This window comes from Vulpes vulpes, chromosome 2 (genome assembly GCF_048418805.1).
Source record: "Vulpes vulpes isolate BD-2025 chromosome 2, VulVul3, whole genome shotgun sequence".
NCBI lineage: Eukaryota > Metazoa > Chordata > Mammalia > Carnivora > Canidae > Vulpes > Vulpes vulpes.
The window spans coordinates 100,173,610-100,196,393 of record NC_132781.1 but is presented as its reverse complement, the minus strand read 5'-3'; the positions used below and the strand labels follow the sequence as shown (position 1 = coordinate 100,196,393).

Here is a 22,784-nt window from a genome sequence, read left to right as displayed (position 1 = left end):
AAATGAATTTTAATGTGAGTATCAGAGCAATCATTTCAACAGCAAATGACTGACCCAGCGTCCTTGCGTTGACCCAACACCAATCAGCAACAGAGGTAAAAAGAGAATCGATTAGCTGTTAGACACCTAGTTGTTGTTTTGAAGGTGAGGGAGGAAGTGTGAGAGAGAGGGATCGTGGCGAACAGACAAAAAAACAAAAACCCAACAAAACAAAAAACAAAACACAATGAGCCACCTGAAAGGAAGCAGGTAAATCACAAGACACCTGTTGCTAACGGTGATTATGGCAGATGTAAGAAAGCAGCTGGGTCGGTTCATTTTCCATCAGACCAAGATACCTTACGTGAAGTTGAAGGTACGGACGAGGGGGGCTCTGGGGCAGTGGGCGCTTCATCCAGAACTAGCAGGGAGCGGGGAGAGGCCTCTGGGGCCATGTGGGGTGAGCTTGCGAAAGAATCTCTGTTGGCACAGCACGAAGTATCAACTAGGGCTTTTGGACTCATTTCGCTGATTGTGTTTTCAAGCTGTTTGATGGTCTGCTCCAGGCTGTCCAGCGTCCTGTAGGTATTTTTTCTAATTTCATCAGTTCTGGAAATCAGAGTTGAGCCCTCCGGACCGGGTGGCTCTGGTCTCCTAAGCACACTCTTGGCGGTGTCTTCCGGCTGGGACCGAGTGATTTCGAATCTCTTGGCTTCCTTGTGCTGCTTCAAAGCGCCGTCCTCCTCCTCCTCCTCGTAGACCACGACCTGCAAGGTCTTCTTCCCTGTTTTGGTTCCCGTGCGAATGGCCTGAGTGAGAGCCGCCAGTTGCTTTTTAGGGAACTTGAACTTGAACTTCTTCTTGTGGCTTTCAAACTGGTCGTCTGGCCCGTCAGCCTTGCTCTCTGCCCCGGGAGAACCCGCCTGGCTGCACTTGCCCTGCTCCCTCCTGTCCAGCTCCTGTCCCCCCGACGTGTCAGCCTCGGCCGCCGGGCAGCGCGGCTGCAGGTCACGGTCAGCGGGCCGCGCGGGCCCCGGGCTGCCGGCCGCCACCGCCTCGGGGACCGTCCCCGACGCGCTGTGCTGGACCGCAGGGTCTCCGCTCTCCTCCTCCTCCTCCTCCTCCTCTATCTTGTCCTCCGTCATCATTCTCTCTAGTTCCTCATCACATTCCTCGAATATGGTCGAAAGTCTCTTATACGCAGACCGGATGTCCATGGGTTCGTCAAAAATGATGATAACTGGCTTCTTGTCCAGGCACACGACTGGCTCCTCGTGTTCAGCTCCCTCCTGTTGGCCAGTTGTCTCTTTCTTGGCGTCTATATTAACCGTCTGCACGTCTTCCCCCTTTTTGCTCACTATGTCTTGGACCTCCCCGCTGGAGAGAACCTGGACAGCGGTCTTGGTGATCATGAAGGCAATGTTGTCGGGGGTCGCGTTGTCTTCAGTGGGGGAACCTGGGGCCGACTCCCCGTCCTCTCCGGGGTTCATGTTCCCGGGCCGCGCCCCCCTGGGTCTCAGAACAACCTGGCCCAACTCTGTCACGGGCACCTCTTGATCTTGAGTTTTGACGTCACACGGGCTCCATTCGGTTGACCTAGTGGGAGAAGGAAGGTCACACCCATCCGTATTTTCTGCTCCTTCTAGACTCATCTCCTTTGTCTTTCCATAATTCATCTTCTGATGCTCAGTGTCGGATACAGAGTACTGCGGTCCTGAGCTCTTAGGTCCTTTGTGTATTTCGACCTCTGACAGACTAGTGCCAGGGTGGCCAGAATTGACCCTAGACACGTTTTTCTGGGAATAGTTTCTACTGTCTCTAAATAAACTCTTGTTGGATAGGGAATGTTCCTTCTTTTGGATGTCTGTTTTATACTCTGATGTTCTTGATGCATCGGAAAGACTATTCCCCATTGCTATTTCCCACCTAGGGCGGTCAAGAGGTGCTAGAGCCCCTGCGGTGACCTGAGAAGGACAGTGGAGGAGGGAAACCACACACGTTAATCAGAAATGGATCTGCCAGAGAAGGTAATTAATCTGCGTGGTATCAGTTGGAACAGAAATCTGCTAAACTCACCTTTCGGGATTCCATTTGGGGGCCATTTTCATATTCAACATCAGATTTCCGTACGTCTTCATGGAAAAATCCCAAATTCTGGTAGAACAGTGTAGGACACGTTACTCCACAAAACCACATCCCCCCAAAGTGGCCTATAACTCCTTTAATTACACTTCCAAACCATGCGGGCCAAGCACATTTGTTACACACCAGTCCAAAGCCTATAGAGCTCTGTTTACCTTGGGTTGCTTTGTTCTCCAACTTCCAAAAATGCCCTGTGTTTGCACAAGATGAAAATCTCAATTAGCAAAGGATTGTAAGTATTTCAGACTTTGTGAGGGAGCAGTTAAGAGAATAAGGGGACCGATTCTATATCAACGCGTTCTCTTTCCAACCTCTGATTGTGAGCTCAGCGGAATCTAAAACGGGAAGAGTGGTGTGGCGCTGTAGAAAGTACAGTATCCCAGCAGGCAGAAGGTTGTGATTCTAATCCAGACCTGCCAGTGAACTGTGTTACTTCACTTTTCTGGGCCTCAGTTTTCTTGCTTAGACACCGAGGAACTAGACCAGGAGAGGTTTCACGTCCCTTCCAGCTAGTTAGTTCAGTACTATCTCTGCTTCTTTTATGGAAATTGTCCTATAAGGACTCTGCATTTGTTGGGTGTGGTATCTGGAGATGACAAAACCCATTATTTGTTCCTGGGCAAACGACAGATTGGAAAGGTACTTGCGGTTTATGCTTGGACTCGCCAAGTCAGGTGTCACAATAGCCTTCGAACTAATCAGACCCAAGGCGATCAAATCCAAATGCAGAATGAAAATGTTGCCCAAATATCATCTAATTTCCAGAGCAGACATTTGAGACTAAAATGGTGGCCGTGACATTGTCATTCAGCCTGTAGTCTCTATATCCTCTGACATGGAGTGAAGGTAGATTTCTGAGGCTCTCACCAAGATTCAGGACGTGAGAACCCAGCGGTGAGGACCAGATATGGATAGTGCTTCACCAAGAAGCGTGGCCTTTCCCGGCACGTGTCTACCACTTTCCTCGGGCCCTGCCATGACACTAACAACAGCTGTGCCTTGTGGCTCCCAAGGCATCACTGCCCTCTTTTCTTGCTGCCGAAGCCTGAGAGGAGGAGGTGGTTACAGCAGGATGAGACACAATCCCAAGAAGGTTGTCTGGTTAAAGCAATGACAACAAAGCACAATAACCAGGCCCCGCCCAAGTCAACCCAGAGCAATCCCCCCGCCCTGTTACAAATGGAAAGAGCGTCCATATACATTCAAGGAATAACACACAAACAACAAAGTCAGTATTAATCACAAGGAAACATCATACAGGCTACAAGGTGCATCCACCACTGAACACCTCCTGTATAGCTTGACTTCATCCCAATAAAGCCTCCAAAAGTGTGCAACGATTCAGCTGGTGTCGTTGAACAACATAATGTCTAATGTGGGATTTTAAACTTGGATTATTAAACAACAAACACATCCAGTAAAAGGTTTTAAGAAGAATAAGTGAGATTTTGACCTAATATTTCAACTCCAAACATGGAGTTAGTGTACCATGGTAGGACTGGAGTGAGAATTTACCCATGAATTGGACGAGGAATTGACATGTATGACACCTGTGCAGCTGATGTTCTGCTGGCCCATGGCCTGGGGTCAGGGCTGGCATCTGTTCTGATTGCTCATGGCCCCAGCTTTACCCATTGTTAAGTACTTCAAATGTCACCCAGAGACATACATATGTTAAAACAGATGTTGTAGCAGGAAGACTCTGATGAAAACCACTAAGATAAAGATGTCAAGGGTAAGTTTCACATGACCTGTCACTTTTGTCACTGGGCTAGAAAAAAGAACGAGTGTATTGAAGCAAGTACATGAACTTTATCCAGAGCAGCTTGGTCACAAATGTCATGTAACCTCACAATGATATCTTATATATAACCTCAGATGGTCAAGAGTCTGCACAAAACGTAATCAAACCTCTTAATATCTGTTCATAGGCCCTGAGATTTGGATTGTTCAGACAACTTGTAGCAGGCTCAAAATGCATATGGGCAATAAACCGAAATCAGAGACATAGTTATAGGAAAATCCCATACAAGTGAAGTACTAGGCTAGCACCTCATGATGGTAGGAGAAAACTTTAAGGAAATATTTGACTGGTAGAAGAGTAGATGAATAGACCAGGGAGAGGTTAATAATGATAAAAATTTGGGAACAAGTCTCATGGTTATTACAAAACAGGTCAGTCTACCGAGTACAATTAACTGAAATGAGCACTTAAGTCCCTACAAGGCTCTTACTACGCAGACCTACTTGTTATCTGATGGACTCTTGATTGAGATGAATGAGATCGGAAGGACATGGCTTTCGAGTCACAAGGCAAGGAAGCTAATGTAACTTTTTAGCCAATTAGCAAATTGCCACGACACAGTGATTGTCTCTAGAGAGATTTTCAAGAAGTTTCCGGGGCTCAGTCAGTGTTTTAGACAGAAACAGTCACATTGGTCCAGCTATGCCCCGTGACTCAGGATATGCCCGGGCGTCTCATGAATTGGTTTTAATAAGGCGATGCAGGGCAATCCCACAGACTGAAAGGGCAATATATTTCCAATATGATGCCATGGAGTCAATTCAAATTAACAGATTTTCATGAGAAAAATTAATCAATAATAATCTCAAAACCCCTGCTGGTGCACAGACAACCCCCGCCACCCTGCCCCGCCCTGTGACAGTTGTATATGTCAGTTTTGTGGCAGATGTGGTTTGCAGGAGGCTTTGCGATGGCTGTGAGGCAGGGAGGAGGAGGTCAGCTTCCTTGCTTGGGGCCTCACAGCTGGAAGCTGGAAGCCTCAGAACTGCGTCTCTTGAACATAATCATGTTAGAATGGCCCTCTGACTTGTGATCCTCTATCTCCCTCACTGAGCTTTCTTACACAGGGACTGAGGTACCCACCTGGTATAGCTATTAGGCTACACTGTGGCTGATCTGTTTGGCTTCATTTGGGGGACACTAGTATCTTCAATTTCTGAAATAGACATTCCTGGTGAAAGATGCTAGGACTTGAGTTGGTCATGATAAGCTGTCAATCCTGAAATTTAGTCAGAGGCTTCATTCAGATCAGATGGCTCTTTATGCAAAAATCATAAAGGCTCTAGGTCAGACTTAAAAAGGTGACATTCAAACATTCAGGCTAAGGTCCTCCCGGTCAAGCACTTATCTAATAACAGTGAATTTTGTTCCAGAGCCTGGACATCGGTCTTGAAGCCATTAGGATGACACATTGTGTGTATTAGCACTAAACCTCTACTGGACTTACTGTCTCACAAGGTATAGCTTGAGAATTTGTAGTAGTTAGCAAAAATTCTATCTGGCATTCTTGAACACGTGTGCAAATACGTATGTGTACGTTTCAATGAGGATACACCTTTGGATGGTGGCGGGCATTCAGCGACGCCATGTGTTTTCTTCCAAGAATCTAATGCTTGCTGCTACTTCTAATGTAGGTGGGTTGGATCTGGAAGACGTGTTAAAAATTAGGAAAAGTGCTACATACTCGATTGCTGTTTCTATTTTTTTTTCTAGAGTTCTAGAAAAATCTGGCAAGGTGTATACTCTACAATTTGGGAAGATAATGCCTAAAATTCTGCCATAGACTGTTGTGTGGTGTGCAGAGGGACCCAGAGGTCACTGAATAATCTCTGATTAAACCTCAGGCGGTATCTCCATTAGTTTAAAAAAAAAAGGCAAGAGAGGAAAAGAGAGGGCACAGAAGGACAGAAGCAGGAGTAGTGTTAGTGTCAGAGCAAGGAAAGAAGGACTGTTGGACCATGTGGCAGATGTGTCACCGCCACGTTACCTTCTTCTCCTTGGGTGGGACTGTGGCCCCCGGCCTAGTGTCTTTAACGTGACTGTCAGCCCGGGACTGCTCGGCATGACTGTTTGAATTTACATCCATAAAGGAACACTTCTGGAATGCCTAAGGGATTAAAATACTGAGGTTAACGGGGATCCACATGCAGCAAGGAGGATGGAGGGAGTAGGCAGGTGGTCTGGAGGCATGGAGACCTCAGCCCAGCCCTGCATGCAGGGGCACCCGGGCCAGGGAGGCAGAGCCTGGAAAAAGTGGGCTCTGCATTTGGCCTCGGGTCACCAAAGCTGAGCGCTGAGCCAGGGGCAAAGCTTGTTTAGCGTCTGTGCCCCGGCATGATTAATGGACAGAAGCCTTGAAAAGAACGCCCTTCCTTTCAGTACAAGGTGAATCTGATTTGTACTTAGTAGGGCTTCTTGCTTTGATCTTTCAAAAAAAGTGGACTATGTAAATGAATTAAAACAAGAAGCAACATTTTCTTGTTTGCTTTTTTTTTTTAACCAGCTTTCTTGAGGTCATAGAAAAAAAGGGCACAAGATATTGCCAACCCTTAAATCTTCTAGCAAAAGTAATCCTTACCAATTCATCATCTGCAGGAGTAACAGGTACCACCCTGCTTGGGGGTGTTCGGAAGTGCATTTAGAATAAAGTGATGCTCTTTGTATCCAGAGGATTCTGCATGGCCTCGGCGCAGCCCAAGCCTCTAGCCCTGTCCCTGAAAACTGTCAATTTTGGTTCGAGGAGCCCACATCGGCTCACGTGAGCACTGGGTGACGGAGGCCACTCAGAGGGCAGACAGCACAGTCTGAGTGTCTGGGGCAGATGGGGGCACAAAAGATGAAGACCCCAGGAGCCAGGCTTCTTGACATCAGTGGTTCTCAACTCCATTGCCTGTCTGTCACCTAGTTAAAAATTAATTTTGTTATGCAGGTGTCACCCAGAGAATAATTAATTCAGAATTCATTTAGAGGCCTTTTTATTTTTTTAAACTCCCCTCAAACAACTCAAATATGCAGCCAGAATTAAAGACCAGTTATTTAAGTGAAAAAAAAAAATCCCAGATAATTGCCTCCTATTTTCTTAATGTCAAACACGGTACTTTGGAAATAACTCTGTGGACAGAAAGAATGACCCATGCCCGTGCCATGTTGACAATCTCAGTACTGATCCTAAAATATAAATAGAGCCGATGCTTGGGACCTTCCCTGGCCTGCTCTCCCGATCCTCGGCCGGCTCCCTGAGTTCCTGCAGCACTGGCTCTCCCCTTGCAGTCCCCCAGGCCTTGCTGGCCCTGGAGCTCCCACTAAGGCCACTTGCCATCTCCATGGGGCTGTCAGACCCTGGGCTTCGGAGCTGGTGGCTTCTTCTGATGTCTGGTAACCTGGAGCATGAAAGCTGTTCCACAGGTATATTTATGGGGCTGCACCTGCTCCTTGCCCTGCCTCAGGGGCATCTAAGTCCAGGGCCCGTGGCTGCCTTTCTGAGGCAGGAGCTTGGGTCCCTACCCCAGCAGGAGGGCTGCCTGGCTTCGGCTAAGTTAGGCTGAGAGCACTTCATTCACCAGTATTCTCTAACCACCAATAATACAACAAGGAGCCAAATACTCCAGCCTTGGAAAACTTCCAGTCAAAGAAAGCATCAGTGATATTTAGGCTTGACAAATGTTCTCAAGCAAAGAGCTCTAAGTGGCTCGAACAAATCAATGACTTCTGTCTGGGGGGTTAGTGCAGGATTATTCATGAGCTTAAAAGTCTCTGCTTCTTGGATTACTAGTGACGGTTCACCTTGTACAGGTTTAAAATCATCTAGTGCTTTGTCACCCATGTGAACCAAACTGGGCCATAGCCAATTCACAACATGCTTGGGGCAGATGCCACAGCGAGTGGTCCCGACAAGCACCGATCCCCCAACAACAAGCAACCTTGTCATGCCAGTATCATTAGCTAGAGGGTCCTCACTGGATCACTGAGTGACAGACACCTCAATGCTATCAACATGTCACTAACCTTGTAAATCTGTGGATGACATCCTCTAACCATTCTAAAAACCTGCCGGCAATCTGATTGATGGAGGGGATGTCCCAGGCCAGTCTGGGAGTTTTAGTGAGGCTCAGAAGGGCTCACCCATGGCGACAAATCAAACCAGCAGCCCCGTAAGTCCAAACTGCCCAATTTTGGCAGTTATTACCCAGGAAAGCAAAGTAGAACAGCTGTAGTGGTAGAAATGACATGGTTTGAAAGTTCTCTCATTCCACATGGAGAATGCAGATCTGTGGGGCCTGCACAAAACTGTTAGTACACTGGTGACCAGGCAACAGGTTTTGGAGTCCTACGTGGTTTGGTTGGACCATCTGACCATCCAAAGGGCAAAAAAAATTCTACAAGAAGTATGGCTCAAAATGGAATATTCTCCAAACAGACTTCGGTTTGGGAATTGTGCATGTCTTTGGTTAGAAAATTTCATAGCACATACATACAGGGTAGATTCACAGCCATGGCTCGAATGTGGGATAAGCTTTGAGTTTGGCTCAAAGCTTGCCATCCTTAAGCTTATGAACGGACTGTGCCAATTGGTTAAAAAATAAAAATCCCAAACTGAAAATAAAGTATCATTTCTTGACCAGGCCAAAGACAATGGGAAATAGAATCCTTCAGCTTTTCAGGATATTTGAAAAGATGATGCTGACACGGAATGGGAGCCTGGTATGGAGGACAGAAGACCTAAGGGCAACCATTCTAAGTACTAAAACCAAAGGATGGGACCCTAGCTGAAGTGGGCCTTAATCAATCCTTAGGAAGACAAGACAATGGCTGGTATTTCTGATCCCTGTCTTTACCACTTTTGAAAGGAAGTCAACTCTTCAGACTAAAAGCAAGGAGAGTAAATCCTCTCAGGCAGAGCTAGGAACACTTGCAGTTGGCTTTCTGTATAAATGTCCTGAGCTGTTTGGGGAAATGATCATTCCTTACACATGTCATGAAGTACCCTGACAGCCTAGTTCAGAGCCATCTTGGAAAAGTGGAAGCCATGGCCAGATGTAGCTGTCGGGGCCTATGTCCAAAGGCTCCTTGCCAGCCCTCTCTAGCTAATGAATCCATGAGACACAGCCAGAAAGTCCAAGATAGGAAGGCAGGGAGCCACAGTTGGTCATCTCATGCACGTACCTGGAGTTCTGCCATTATTTTGTCCCCTTCCTCTTCTTCCTCCTCATCCTTTGAGGAGGAGGTAGCGACTGGTGGTGGGGATGGGGTCCAGGCAGAAGCAGGTTCCTCTGTTGGACATTTGGTGGCTCTAGCCTGGGGGCTTGGTCCAGCATCATCACTGCTTGCCTGTGGAAGATTCGAATCACAGATTTTGGCTTAACACCTCAAGGTGCTGGCAAAAAGAGGGCCAGATCACAAGAACACAGGTTCCCTTACTGGCTGGTGCACTGGTCTCCTATCTCTTTGAATCGAGTTCAAAGACTGTAATATCCCCTTGCATTTAGTTTGGGTTTTTGTTTGTACAAGCTGCCATTTTGGTGAATGGACCGAAGACCTTTAATAAAATTCTAACTACTCAACATTTGGTGCCTTTGAGAAAGGCCTGCCCATACTACATCTCCTTGGCGATTGTATCGTACATTTAGCACAAACAACAAAACTTGCCAAGTTAAATGGAAGCTAAAGCTCATTGAACAGCTTTCTGTACAGACTCTCACAACTCTGTGAGAGAATCTCACTTAGCTTTGTAAGATGGCCTTGCTTTTGCTTCTGCTTCTACCCCCATTTTCAATCTTACAACGCCTTGCTGGGGGAAGTAGCTCACGATTTGCATTTTACATTGTCGCAGCTAAAAGTCAAGTAAGGATAGCTCGTGGTGCTGAGTCTAGTCCAATAACACTGGCTGAGATTTTCCCATCTGTGGGGCCTTCCTGTGATTTAGCATAGTCAATTCTCTCCTTCTCTGCCTTACTACTTTTTGTGTTCCAAAGGAGAATAGAGAGAAGCTTGTCTAAGGGTATCATTTGAACCCAGAGACCAGTTTACCAGTGCTTAACCCGTCAGACCTTGGCGGTGATGTTCTCCTTCCTGCTGGTGTAGACCACATCGCCGGACCTCGTGGTGGTGAGCCCTGATCCTGGCAGGTAGCTCCGCCGAGGGGGCGGGGGAGGAGGAGGTGGGGACTTACCCCCCAGCTTGTCCAAGTCTTGTTCTGAATTTGGAGAGTCTTCTGGAAAACAGTGTGTCATTTAAAAATAATCTCTTTGCAAGATAACGTCCAGAACAGTGTATTTCTATAAACTTGATGTAATCTGACTTTAACATTTTCTAGTCTCTCCACAGTTTGATGATTAAAGGTATAGACCCTAAAAGCCTGACTCACTTGAAATCTCAGAAAGGTCCTGAACAAGGACCTTCTGACTTCTCTCTGCCTCAGTTTTCTCATCTGTTAAATGTGCCCATTATGGTAATCTTCTCTACTGGGGGGCTGTGAGGATGAAATAACTTAAAATACATGAAGCATTTGGAACAGTGCTCACTGGCTTGTTGTAAATGCAATGCAAGTATGAGGTATCATTACTAAACAAAAAATCTGGATATTACTTGGGGAGATGGAATTATGGAGCCCAAAGACAAATCCAAGGGTGTCAGGGTGGCTCAGTCAGTTAAGCGGTGACTCTTGGTTTCAGCTCAGGTCATGATCTCAGGATCATGGGATTGAGCTGTAGGTTGGGCTCTACGCTCAGCAAGGAGTCGCTTGTCCCTCTCCCTCTTCTTCTCCCCCTGCTCCCTATCTCTGTATCCCCAAAATAAATAAATAAAATCTTAAAAAAAGAACGAAAGACAAATCTAGAACACCTTGCATGGCCTCAAAAGCCTCCATCTCTGAAGGCTGAAAGACAGTGTAAGCAGGAAGTGTTCATGCAGGGGATGTCAGGATGGAATCCAGTCACTGAGGGGCCAGAAGGAAAGTGGGAGGCACATGAAACAGAAAACAAAATCAGGAAGAGAATGTAGTTTTGGCTACAGCTATGGGGCTGGAAAGGGTTCTTTGCTGATGAAAGGAGGCAGTAAACACAGAAACGCACAGGTATAAATTAGGATTGACACCACAGGTTAGAAAATGCAGATATCTGCTTAGCTTTCTCCAGAAAAATGTCCCCCCAAAAGCACTTAATAAAATTTAAACAGTCAGCCCCACACATGAGGAGATGAGCACTGGGTATTATACTATATGTTGGCAAACCGAATTTAAATAAAATAAAATTAAAAAACCAGTCAGCCCCATTCCCGCCATTACTAATACCCCTTACCCCTGCCTTTTACCAGCACTCAACCCAAGGGTTCCCTAAAGCAGGGAAGCCAGAAATTCAGGGTCAGAACTCCCAACCCGGCTTTGCCCCAGCTCTCCCTAGGAATGAGGCCTGCCCTCCCTGGATGTATTCGTCTCTTCTGATTCATGTAGTCAGAGTTGTTTGAGAGGTTTCCATAAGATTGTAATAAGGATGTGGGTAAATCATCAGGGTGAAATGCCCACAGTTGTGTGTAGTGGGTGATGCTAGTCTCATGCGTGAGAGTGCTGGGTTCCAAGGCCTGAAAAGCACAGGGACACCTGGCTGGATCCTAAGCCAGCAGCAGCCTGGCCAGGGATGGCCTCAGCAGCTTTGGGTGTCCCTCAAGGGACTGGCACAGGCTGATGGACCCTAGGGGGAGCCCAGGTCTCCTCTCCTGTGTAAGGACAAAGAATGCCTCTTTGATCAGCTTTGGTGAGGCTCCTCTGAGCCCTCTTCTCCACCAGGCTTTGCCCTTGGTCACTTCAGCCCAGTTTTCACAAAGAATTCTGCTAAATCAGTTTAGTAAGAATCCTCCCATTCTTGACATCTGATCTGGTTCTTCATTCCCCACCCTGGACATCCAAGCCCTTGGCCTGCCCTTGGCAAGAATCTTCCTACCCTTGATATGCTGCGTTCAGAGTTGAGTTCAATTTCTCTCCCCCATTGCCGTCCTGAGTCAAGTCTTCCCTGCTCTTTTTTTCTTTAACGAGGAATGAGGCTACGATCCCTAACTTTTCCATAGATGTTTAGAAGCTAGCGGTCCATCCCCATTATCTAAGTAGATCACACAAAGGGAAATACAAAAAGTTTTTTTTTAAACCCTCAGCATAGGATTTTACCTCATTAGTACACACAAATACATAAAAGCAATAACATCCGCGACAAACAAGTAAAAATGATAGAAACCAACATTTGCAGGTAACGGACTGTACCCTTATGCATTTCTGGCATCCTGTACATTAGTGGACTCTTTCTGACAAGAAATCAGGCCATGTGTTAAAAAAGCAAAAAGCAACGTGGTCTGTCTGGCTCAGGTGGTGGAGCATGGACTTTTGATCTCAGGGTCGTGAGTTTAAGCCCCATGTTGGGTGTAGAGTGTACTTAAAAAAATAAGATAGAATGATAACATTTTAATGAGTGAAAAATACTTTGGGGACTAATATTTTAAAAATACTTCATGAAAATTTTTTTAATCTGAAGGAATGAAAAGCCCAAATGTGGTAAGTTAACAGAATGTAGTGTTATTATTTTTGCTGTATAATCATGAGAAGGGACAGTTCTAATTTTAACTATTTTTTTAATCATTTATTTGTGATTATAAAACATGCAGGCACTACCTGACAAAATTAATAATGGGGAAAGCCAATTTAGGTCAGATAGAAACGGAACGAGGTCCTTACCCAGGAAAAGTTCCTCATGGGAACTTTGGGAGAAAAGCTGTCTGGGTGAGAGCAGAGCCATCACCCCTCTCAGACCCCTTCCTTCGCGGGCACATACTGTCTGACCCCTCCAGGGTCCCTAAGCTGGCCTACACAGCTGGCAGGTGGGAAAAGGGGGGTGAAAAACTTAGCACAGGCTGATGGAGAGAGTTTTAGTGGGTGGAATTTTAGAGCAGCTTTGGGAAAGGAAAACCGACAGGGCTTCAGTGGTTCTAAACTGTATCTACTTTCATGTTCCCGGACATGCAATCAGGATGGCGATTCCTGTTCAAATTAATTTTAGCTCCTGGATGAGGCATCATGGAATGTGGCCCTGAGACACTGGGCTGCAGGTATAATCGTGGCTCCGTACACAACTCGAAATCAGAGTATATAAGGCATGTGGCTCGTTGGTTGGAGATTTAGTAGGCTGGGTTTTTCAACAGTAATTTTATGTTGTTAGTGACACACTGATGCTTAACTTCTATAGTTTAGTTGGTTCAATATACAATCTAATAATTTTGATTTAAAAAATGTAATTTCGCCTTATGATCTAATATCCCCTTGGGAGCTCATAAAGGCTGGCATTTTCTTCCTGCAGCATATGAAAAGCTCTTACTTTAAATGCAGCCCTCTTATTCTCCCAGCTGGTGCTGTGAAGTGTCATAAATTCATAGGAAATGTGGGAGCCGGGAATCTATATTTTTCCTTACTGGGCACTATTCTAGTATCCTAGTCTAGAACACAGTTTCCCTGCTATGGTTTTGATTAAAAAGAGGTAGTGAGAATCCAGTCATACTTGAGGATTTGGTCTTCCAAGTTTATAATTTTATAAAATCCTTGAGAAGTGAGAGAGTGGGCCTGTTGGCCAGTTCATGCATAAGTGGGCAGCCCAACACTGACCCAAAGGCAGCCAAGGCCACCCGGCTCAGTGAGCACCTCACCTGAAAGTTCTAGCTTGTCTCCTGGAGCATCACCCTTTGATTGCAGGCCGGAGGCTGGTGGCATCTCCAGGTTTGGAATTGACTTCATGATATTGGCCTGAGCTTCTTCTAGCAGCTTCTCAAATTCTTTCCCGTTATAGTGGTCCAGATTTTGCCTTTTCTCTTCCCATTTCCTTTCTGCTTTCTGAAGGAAAATCACAAGTGAAGAAAGTTTAGAAACCACAGGGAAAGCTAATTAGAGATTTCATGTTGGTGTAGGGGGAGGTGTAACACAGGTAAACTGTTGATAAAATCATGCTCTGGTGTCCATGCTGAGAGACATTTGTGCTATCAGATAAACCTGCTCCTGGGCTCTCTGTCAGTTAAGCCCAAGTGACTGATATTCATTCGCACAGAAGCAAGTTCAGAAACCCAAATTCGTTCAATAAATGAGCATTTATTGCTACTTTCCCAATGGTAATAAAAAAGACACAGGGATATGCTTTCCAAAGTATGCATCCCATAACCAGGTTTCTGTTCTCTAAACCAAGTTTTCATCCTGGAGGAGATGTGCAAACAGACGGAACAAAACCCAAAACACCAGGAACAAAGACACCCACACCTCCATTCCATGTCTAAGAATTGCTATAGGGCCTCTGGGTCGAATATTCTTACGTATACAATGGGGGTTATTTAGATTACCTCTCAGTTCTATCAAGTCCTACAACAGGGAGAAATGCATGAAATGCATTTCTAAACACCTGCACATTTTTTAAGAGAACATTTTTCTATGATTTTGGGATGGTTCAGGAAACCTTCCAGATGGGCAAAGGGGAAACTAGTGCCAGGATTACTAAAATCCCACAAGGTAAGAATTGAAAAAGACAGAGATCATTTTATCAACACATTTTACACAGGAGACACTAGAGCCCAGTGAGATAAGAGATTTGCTTGAGATTCATGCTATGGAAATGAGAACCTCCACCATCCTTACCAACCTCCCCGCCTCTCCACTTTATTTTTCCTTCCTAGCATTTATGATCATCTGGGATACACTGGTTCTCGATCTCTCCCTACAAGCAGATAGGTTTCTTGAAAGCACAGACTTTGTCGCCTCTGTTCACTGCCTGCCCCAGAGCCTGTAGGACTTGGTGCATGATGGGGCTCAGACACCTGTTGCGAAGGAAGCTCACCTCATTCTTCAGCAGAGGAGTGAGCAGAAAGGCCCAGGCCTCCTTACTGCTGATCGGGGCATTTTTAGAGATGACTCATAAGTGGAAACTTAAACCACACACATAACAATGATCACTACGCCTGGCAGGTTCTCAAAAGATATTTGTTAAATAAAGGAGTCCTCCTACTGACAGCATTTCCACGCGGACACGTTCTCAGGAGGAAATGTATTTTCGGGTTGCACCCCTGTCCCCGCTGGGCATGAAAGGATGGAATCACCGTCAGGTGATCACATACTGCCCCTCCCATGACTCACTTTTTGTAAGTGGTTGGCTTGGATTAGGGGCACAGCTACTGACTTTGGGGCAGACAGGAGCTACCTAGTGTTCGGAGGCCCAGTTGCTGTGACTGTGGCCTTGGCAGTTTGAAGAGGTTTGTTTATTTCTCGAGATCTGAATTATCTACTGCTGATGCGAGAGAGAGAGGCAGGATGGTGAGGACCAGGGTCTGGGGTCATGAGTGGAGGATGCACAGGGCAAGAGAAGGAAGAAGCAATGATATCTCTTGATAAAAAGAATCTTTAAAAATGTGGCATGTTATCTGTTCTGTGACTTTACGGCCTCATCTTTTCTTTGCATTTTGACTGCCTCTGCCTCCCCAAAACCATGCTAATGACTTCCTATCCAGCACCCTTAATTCCAGACCCATCATCTTAACCAATTATGTATCTTGTTTCAGAGTAATTTTCTGAAGATGCTATTTTTTAGTCGCTGGCCCAAGATGCAGCATTTTGGGGATGCCCAGACCATGACCCTGAGATATATCTCAGACTGGTTTACAAGCTCCCCCAAATCTGGTTCCAGCCTGTTTTGCCGACCTCATCTCTTCTGTCTTGTTCCCCTTAAACAGGTTTCCTTGTGGCTCCCTTTGCTCCAACATTCCTCTGCTGCAGCATGCCCTCGCCACCCTGCTCTGCTTACCCAGATTCTACTGATTTTTCGAGCCCAGTGGCAAGCCCTCCGTAGGCCTGCGGTTAAGTGTGAGCCCACACGCACTGGCTCAGGAGAGCTGACTCACATTTCTCCCCAATTACGTGCTCACCGATACCCTGTTGTAACTCAAAATTGACAAATTCTACAAATCGGGCGTTTCCCCCCAGAGAGTCAGCTGGTAAACACTCCAAGGCACACCAGGGCCTCCCCTTCCGCCAGGTTGGGGTGTTTCATCGTTCTTGAAATCCAGTGACCTTTCTCTTAATCTGGATGTTGAAACCTGTTTATAGTGCTAAAATCTATATTTGAGATACACACACACACACACACACACACAAATCTACCTTTTATACATACATATATATAAGAAGTACATCTGACAACCAGGCTGGAAATTCTCCAAGGGAAAGGACCAGGTGTTATTCCTTTATGGGGTGAGAAATGGAAGTGGGACCCTACCTCAATAGACACCGCTCTGTTCTTGGCACTCACGCTGTGGATTTCCTCGATGAACAAGCTCTGCATGGTGGAGCCATTCATGGGCGTCTGCGGGGACTGAGGAGCCTGGGTCGATGGCAGGGCGGAGGTCCCTTCCTGTGTGGCGGCTGGAGGGCCGGCTAGGTGAGGACCAGTCCCTGCAGGCAGGTGCTGGGCGGGGTTGAGCAGGGCAGCAGACAGCTGGGAGGGCTGGATGACCACGGGGGAGCTCTGTGCATGGTGGACGGTCAAGGGCACCACTTCCGACTTCATGTCGCCGGGCACCCCTGCAGCGTGGGGGTGCTGGCCTGGGCTATGGGGAGCCTCCTCCTGGTTCTTCAGGACTTCTGCGGCCGTGGCCTTCTCCATAGCGACATACTGAGCAGCCTGGGCTGCATCTGTCCCTTTCAAGAGCCCATCGGTGACATGTCTGGGAGAAACCATACACAGCAGTATTAACTCTTAAAATAGGTAGCTTGCATTCTATTCTGATGGCATTAGCCTGAATGCTGTGTCATCCCAAAGCCAGGCAAGTTGTTATTGCAAAATTAAGACATTGTAAAATCGAGAGTAGCAGCTCTCCAGGGTTGAGGGTTTCCATAGCAACTTCCTAACGTCCTCCAAGTGCTTCCTGGCTGTCTCTGGTAGCTGCTTTCTCTGTTTCTCCCTCATGAGATGGCCTGTCTCTCCTTTCCCACTGGCACCATGCTGTCCTGCCCAGTTCCACAGGGAACACATGCTTCTAACAACAACTCCTGCACCGGGTCCTGGCTGGAAGCCCCCAGAGATGCTCAGTTCCAACCCCCAGAGCTTCCTAAGCCCTCCATGCTCTCCTCCTTTCACCGCCAAGCCCCTGGGGAGGGCAGTTCATACAGCTGACCCTTGAACACCGTGTGGGTTCAGGGTCCCGACCCTCTACAGTTGAAAATCCATGTGTAACTTCTGTCTCCCTACAAAACTTAACAACTAATGGCCTACTGTTGACCAGAAGCCTTACCTGTATCACAAGCAGTTGATTAACATACATTTTGTACGTTATGACTGTATTCTTACAACAAAGTAAGCTAGAGAAAAGAAAATGTAAGAAAATCTCAAGGGAGAGAAAATACATTGACAGTACTGTCCTGTATTTCTCAAAAGAAATCTTGATCTAAGTGGACCCATGCAGTTCAAACCTGGGCTGTTCAAGCATCACCTGTATTTAATTCCTCCTGCTTGCTCTTCACGTTGCTCAGCCTCGTGTGGTCAGGTTTCTCTACCTGGACTCCACCGAGCCATTCTGCGAGGTCGACAGTGACCTCAAACCCAACAGCTAGGCTAGTCCTCATCCTCCTTTGCCTTTTGGGGTCATCTGATGCTCTTCGTCTATTTCCACCCATGATGCAGTGGCAAGGACATGGCTTTGGGGTCAGACAGCCCTGTGCTTGAATCTCATTGGTTCTGCAAGGTCTAGCTAGACAGTATTGGGAACTTTACCTTTCTGATCCTCAGATATTTTTCAATAGAATGTAATAATGAGGGGCACCCGGGTGCCTCAGTGGTTGAGTATCTGCCTTTGGCTCAGGTCATGATCCCAGGGTCCTGGGATCAAGCCCTGCATTGGGCTCCCTGCTCAGTGGGAGCCTGCTTCCTCCCTCTCTTGCTTCCCTTGCTTGTGCTCTAAATAAATAAATAAATAAATAAATAAATAAATAAATAAATAAAATCTTAAAAAAAGAGAAAGAATATAATAATGGTGAGGACAAGGACGGGAGATAAGAATCTCTTCTAAGGCTTTCCTTGGGGGTTGTTGCTATGATCGAGGTATTTATATATCAGACAATGTAGAACCTGACCTATAACCCTTAATCAGTCCCTTATTTTTCTTATTAAAACTTTCTCTCCTTTTTTTATTTGAAAAAAGACATTGTATTCGGGGACTCTCTTGTACTACTCACTTCTGTTTCTGTTGTTTTTTTTTTTTAACAAGATTTTATTTATTTATTCATGAGAGATACAGAGAGAGAGGCAGAGACACAGACAGAGGGAGAAGCAGGCTCCTCTTGGAGAGGACAAGGTGGGACTCGATCCTGAGACCCTGGGATCATGGCCTAAGCCGAAGGCAGATGCTCAACCACTGAGTCACGCAGGCATCCCATCTGTTTCTTTTACCCACCCCATTCCTTCAATCTCCAAGAGTCCCCAAGGACCTGTCCAACCCATTCTCTCTCATGCTACTGTGCCCTCTCTTCCACCATCACTAGTCACCGTCATGAAGGCAACTTCCAGTTGTAAATCTCTCCTGCCTCCTGCCCTCCCTCTCTCTGAGGCAGCACCACGCACAGAAGGCATCTGTGTTCCTGAAGTGAAGGAGGCTAGTAAAATATTTTGATCCATTCTTCAACTTTAAAATGCTACTGAAAAGAACCAAATGATTTTTTTAAATGTTTACTGTGTTTGCTAATGTTACACTGTAGGATGTGCCAAACGCAGCAGCGAGCCTGTGCTGAAGAATCGGGACTTCATTCATGTTGCAATAGAATTCTGGGGGTGGGAAGCAGCTGCTGCCTCTCTTCATGACCTTCCTCCACCCCTGGAGAGGCCCGGTTACCTCCGCAACATGGTCAGGGTGTCGGTCATGCTCCGCACTCTCTGCAGTAGACTGTCCAGCCGGTGGGGCTCCTCCTTCAGAAACCGCACGGCCTCTACTTCTATGCGTAAGATGGCTCGCATCTTGTTTTGTAGGGTTGGAAATTCTCCTGCAGGCCAAGAGCAGATGGTGAGTTGTAGGAGAAAAAATGGAACAAGCCCCTATCCGGCGTGCATGCTGGACTAGGGGTAGGAGAGTGGGGCTTATCGGATGGAGTACCCCACACACATCTTCAGGAAGCAGATGCTGGGGATCCCTGGGTGGCGCAGCGGTTTAATGCCTGCCTTTGGCCCAGGGCGCGATCCTGGAGACCCGGGATCGAATCCTACGTCGGGCTCCCGGTGCATGGAGCCTGCTTCTCCCTCTGCCTATGTCTCTGCCTCTCTCTCTCTCTCTGTGTGTGTGACTATCATAAATAAATTTAAAAAAATTAAAAAAAAAAAAAAAAAGGAAGCAGATGCTGGTCAGACACCGGGTTCCAAGTGACCTTGGGCAAGGACAGAGGTCCTCTGCGCCTCATTTCCTGTCTGTATACTTGGGATAAAGGCAACTGTCCCTTAGGATCATTTTAAATGAATTTGGCACAAGTGCCCACACTGCAAGAGCCCAGCAGAGAGAAACTATCACTCGTATTACCGAGTCCTCAATCTTACAGCACCCGCTGAAATATAAGCTCCAAGAAGACAGGGACATTTGCCTATTTTGTTCAGTGGTACAGCCCAAGTGCCTAGAACAGGGCCCGGCAAACGTAGGTGTTTCATGAATACCTCTGTGTGCATGAATGAACGAATCCTTCACTACTGGGCAGATTTTTACACCCCATCCCCCGAAGACTTGCTTCTGACTTCTCCCTTCCAGGAGGAGGCTCACCTTTCAGGGAAGCCACAGCTTCTCCCACTTGTCGCAGGAGGAAAGCCCCATCTTCCACATCTTTTAGAGTGACCACGCGGCCAGCCGATGTAGAGTCCTTCTTTAAATCTTCAACAAAGTTTTCCAGCTCACTGTGGGATGGGGGTGGGGGGAGACCAGAGGATGGGAGTGAACACCGAAGTCCTCCTAAAGCTGCAGGAGCAAAGGGGTCGTCCGAGCCTCCCCGTCATTACCACCAGAGTAGCTTGGTTTGCCTTAAATATTCTGCTGAGGTGTAAGGAGGGTGCAAGGAAGATCTTCCCAGGACATGCTCATGGGGACGCCCAGGTTGGCCAGAGGGAAAATGGCAGCTGGCTGACAAAGGACCCATCCCTTATTTTCAGTGGGGGATCCTGATGCCAATGCAGGGTGTGCACGCTGTGTGATGTGACAGAGGGGACAGGGTGTGCACACTATCGCGGGGCAGAAAGAGGGGGTCCCACCGGTTTATAGCAGCTCTCTCAACTTGGAACTTGATATTTGGGGCTGGATAATTCTTTCTTGTAGGCGCCTGTGCTGTACATCATAGGGTGTCCAGCAGCACTCCTGCCCTCTACACACTAGATGCTCAGGGCACCCCCCCCCCAGCCTGTGAGAAACAAGGATGTGTCCAGACATTGGTACAATGTCCCCGGGGAAGGAAGAGGCGGGGAGGGGTGGGGAGGGGCACAAATTTGTCCCTGATCAAGAACCTCTGGTTTATACTGATGATCTCATTGATAAGGACTGACTTTCCACTCTAAGCTGCAGAGGAAAAATGATCACAGTTCTGATTTCTGATATGTGTCTCTAAGAGAGAGGGAGTGAGAGAAACACACACACATGTGCACACACAAACACATCCCCTGTGGTACTGCTGGAGTTCCAACAGAACTAAATTAAGGTCTTCTGCTTCAAGATGTAAACCAACCAACCAACCAACCAACCAAACCAACCAACTAACAACATCCTGTCCCCTGGGCACATTAATAGCCCCATCCTAAACACACGTTTGTATCACTTCAGTTGTCTGTAAATCTGAATCTGACAACAGAAAACCTTTCTTAAAGAAAAGGATGTTGAGAGATGAAGAACCACTAGGTGGCAGCAGGTGAACAGCATTCCACCTGCTGGTGCAGGCAGGGCTTGAAGCAGCCGGAAGAGTGAGAGAAGACACCAGTGATCTACAAAACCATGGCCTGCCAGGACCCTCCCCACTACGTGGGTGCGCAGAATGATGGGTGGCTCGGCCCTGCAGGAGGGATTCGGCAGGATGCTATCTATGTATGTTTAACAAGGACCATGGGGCAAACTTCACCCACCATACTGAAGTGGGATGGGGTTTTTGGTGATGTCTCTCATTCTATGATAGAAAATGGACTAAAACTGTGATCCATTCAGATGAAATGATGCAACTTCAACACCAAAGGGGGAAGCCTCACCTGCTCCCTGTCCACATTTGCAAACTATGGAAAGGTACCCAGTGTTATATGAGGCCCCCCCAACCAGCCACAGGAAACCTCCTACAGCAACCACATCCCTGAGGAGAGAGTGTGTGCCACTCCTTATAAGAGCTCTAAATATGGCACCTGTGTGGGGAAAAGTTATTTTCCATTTCATCACCAAACTGAAATATTTTAGTGGCAGACGGGACACACTGTCCAGCCCTTCTGAGTTTTGAGGGAAGAGCTAAGACCCAAATGTTATCACGGTTCCATTAACAATCCACAAGCCTGCCAGGCTGCAATGAATCCTCCTAGAAGCTATCATCTGACCCAAAGGCAGTCTGCCTAAAATTCTATTTTAATCTCTTCTACACAGCATGCCTCTTGGATTTCATAACTCTGCACACAGGAGACCCTTAAATGTCACAGCTTTTCCTTTGTCAATCAAGGAACATACGTGAAAGTGTATTGATATTATTGGATACAGCAACGTCACTTCCGTTCATATGTTTATGACATCTGTTATAAAGCACTCAGATAGCTTTTGTTCATTCAAACTGTAACAGAGATCGGGGAGCTAAAATGAATGCTGAAAACATTTTCAATATTACGTAATCAATATGACTTTGAGATGTGAACTCTGCTCAAAGGAATGCCAGATGTTCACAGATGCTGTGGTTTATATGTAAATCCATTCTATTTGTGTAAGTTTCTTCTCATTCTACCTTAGTTAAAAGGAAGCATCAAATCTGTTGAAAAGTATTTCCTCTATTATTAGAAGCTCAATTATTAATTCCAAGTAGAAACCCACCAAAGAGAAAGGATCTTGATTGAATTTCTCTCCACAGTTCTAGACTTAAATTTCATTTCTCTGCCAACTGAATGGCTCACCAGCAACTTAACCCTCTCACGATGCCCAAAGGAACATACTTTCCAGTGTGTGTGTGTCTGTGTGTGTGCGCGCGCACACGTGTGTGCTCGTAAGGAGAAGGCTGGGGAGTGACAGGGGAGAAGAACTGCTTTCCTAATGTTCCAGAGTTGAAATTTCTGGCTGTCTTTTGTAACCCACTCTCTCTCCCTACTCTGATCCCTCTAATCAGTCCATTTCATTTGATTTCTCTTCTCATTCCTATATCTACTCCTTGATTCAGACCTTAGTGACTTTTGACCGGATGTTCAGAGCACTTCCAATAGGGTTTCCCTGACAGCGACGTTTCCTCCTCCGTTATCCTGCATGTGATCACCAGAGGGACCTTTCTGAAATACAGCTCCGACTTTGCTACTCCTTAAAGCAGAAAGCTTCAGTGGCCTCCTCATCAGGCCGCAGTAACTGTCAGATGTGAAGACACTTCAGAATTTCCCCTGAAGCTTTGTGAAGTGCACATTCTTAAGCTTCGCCCAGGGAAGTTCTGAATCTGGAGTTGGACCCAAGAGCTTTCATGAAAAGCCAGGGATTCGGGTTTCTGTTCAACAAAGACCCTGCAGACATCGAGCAGGCCTGCCGGGCGTGAGTGTGGTCTGAGATATGGGCAGTCACCAAGCAGGTGGCAATGGCATTACCCAGATAGGAGACATGATCTAGAACCTTGTACCCCACT

At 46.7% G+C, this 22,784-nt stretch overlaps 1 protein-coding gene across 41 annotated transcripts in view; it reads right to left on the bottom strand.

The window, feature by feature from the left end:
• The window catches only part of KIAA1217 (KIAA1217 ortholog), a 730,776-nt gene that overhangs the window by 3,109 nt on the left and 704,883 nt on the right, over positions 1-22,784 (bottom strand). For 22 of the 41 annotated variants that reach the window (XM_072749379.1, XM_072749378.1, XM_072749377.1 and 19 more), the window contains 10 exons: positions 19,724-19,854; positions 18,815-18,962; positions 16,207-16,654; positions 13,604-13,787; positions 9,973-10,136; positions 9,089-9,253; positions 5,913-6,032; positions 2,277-2,312; positions 2,056-2,133; positions 339-1,943 (listed from right to left, as the gene is read on the bottom strand). In XM_072749379.1, the coding sequence (XP_072605480.1) occupies positions 339-1,943; positions 2,056-2,133; positions 2,277-2,312; positions 5,913-6,032; positions 9,089-9,253; positions 9,973-10,136; positions 13,604-13,787; positions 16,207-16,654; positions 18,815-18,962; positions 19,724-19,854 (3,079 nt within the window). The remainder of the gene's footprint in view (positions 1-338; positions 1,944-2,055; positions 2,134-2,276; positions 2,313-5,912; positions 6,033-9,088; positions 9,254-9,972; positions 10,137-13,603; positions 13,788-16,206; positions 16,655-18,814; positions 18,963-19,723; positions 19,855-22,784) is intronic. The other 19 variants (XM_072749392.1, XM_072749391.1, XM_072749393.1 and 16 more) reach the window with 8 other exon arrangements.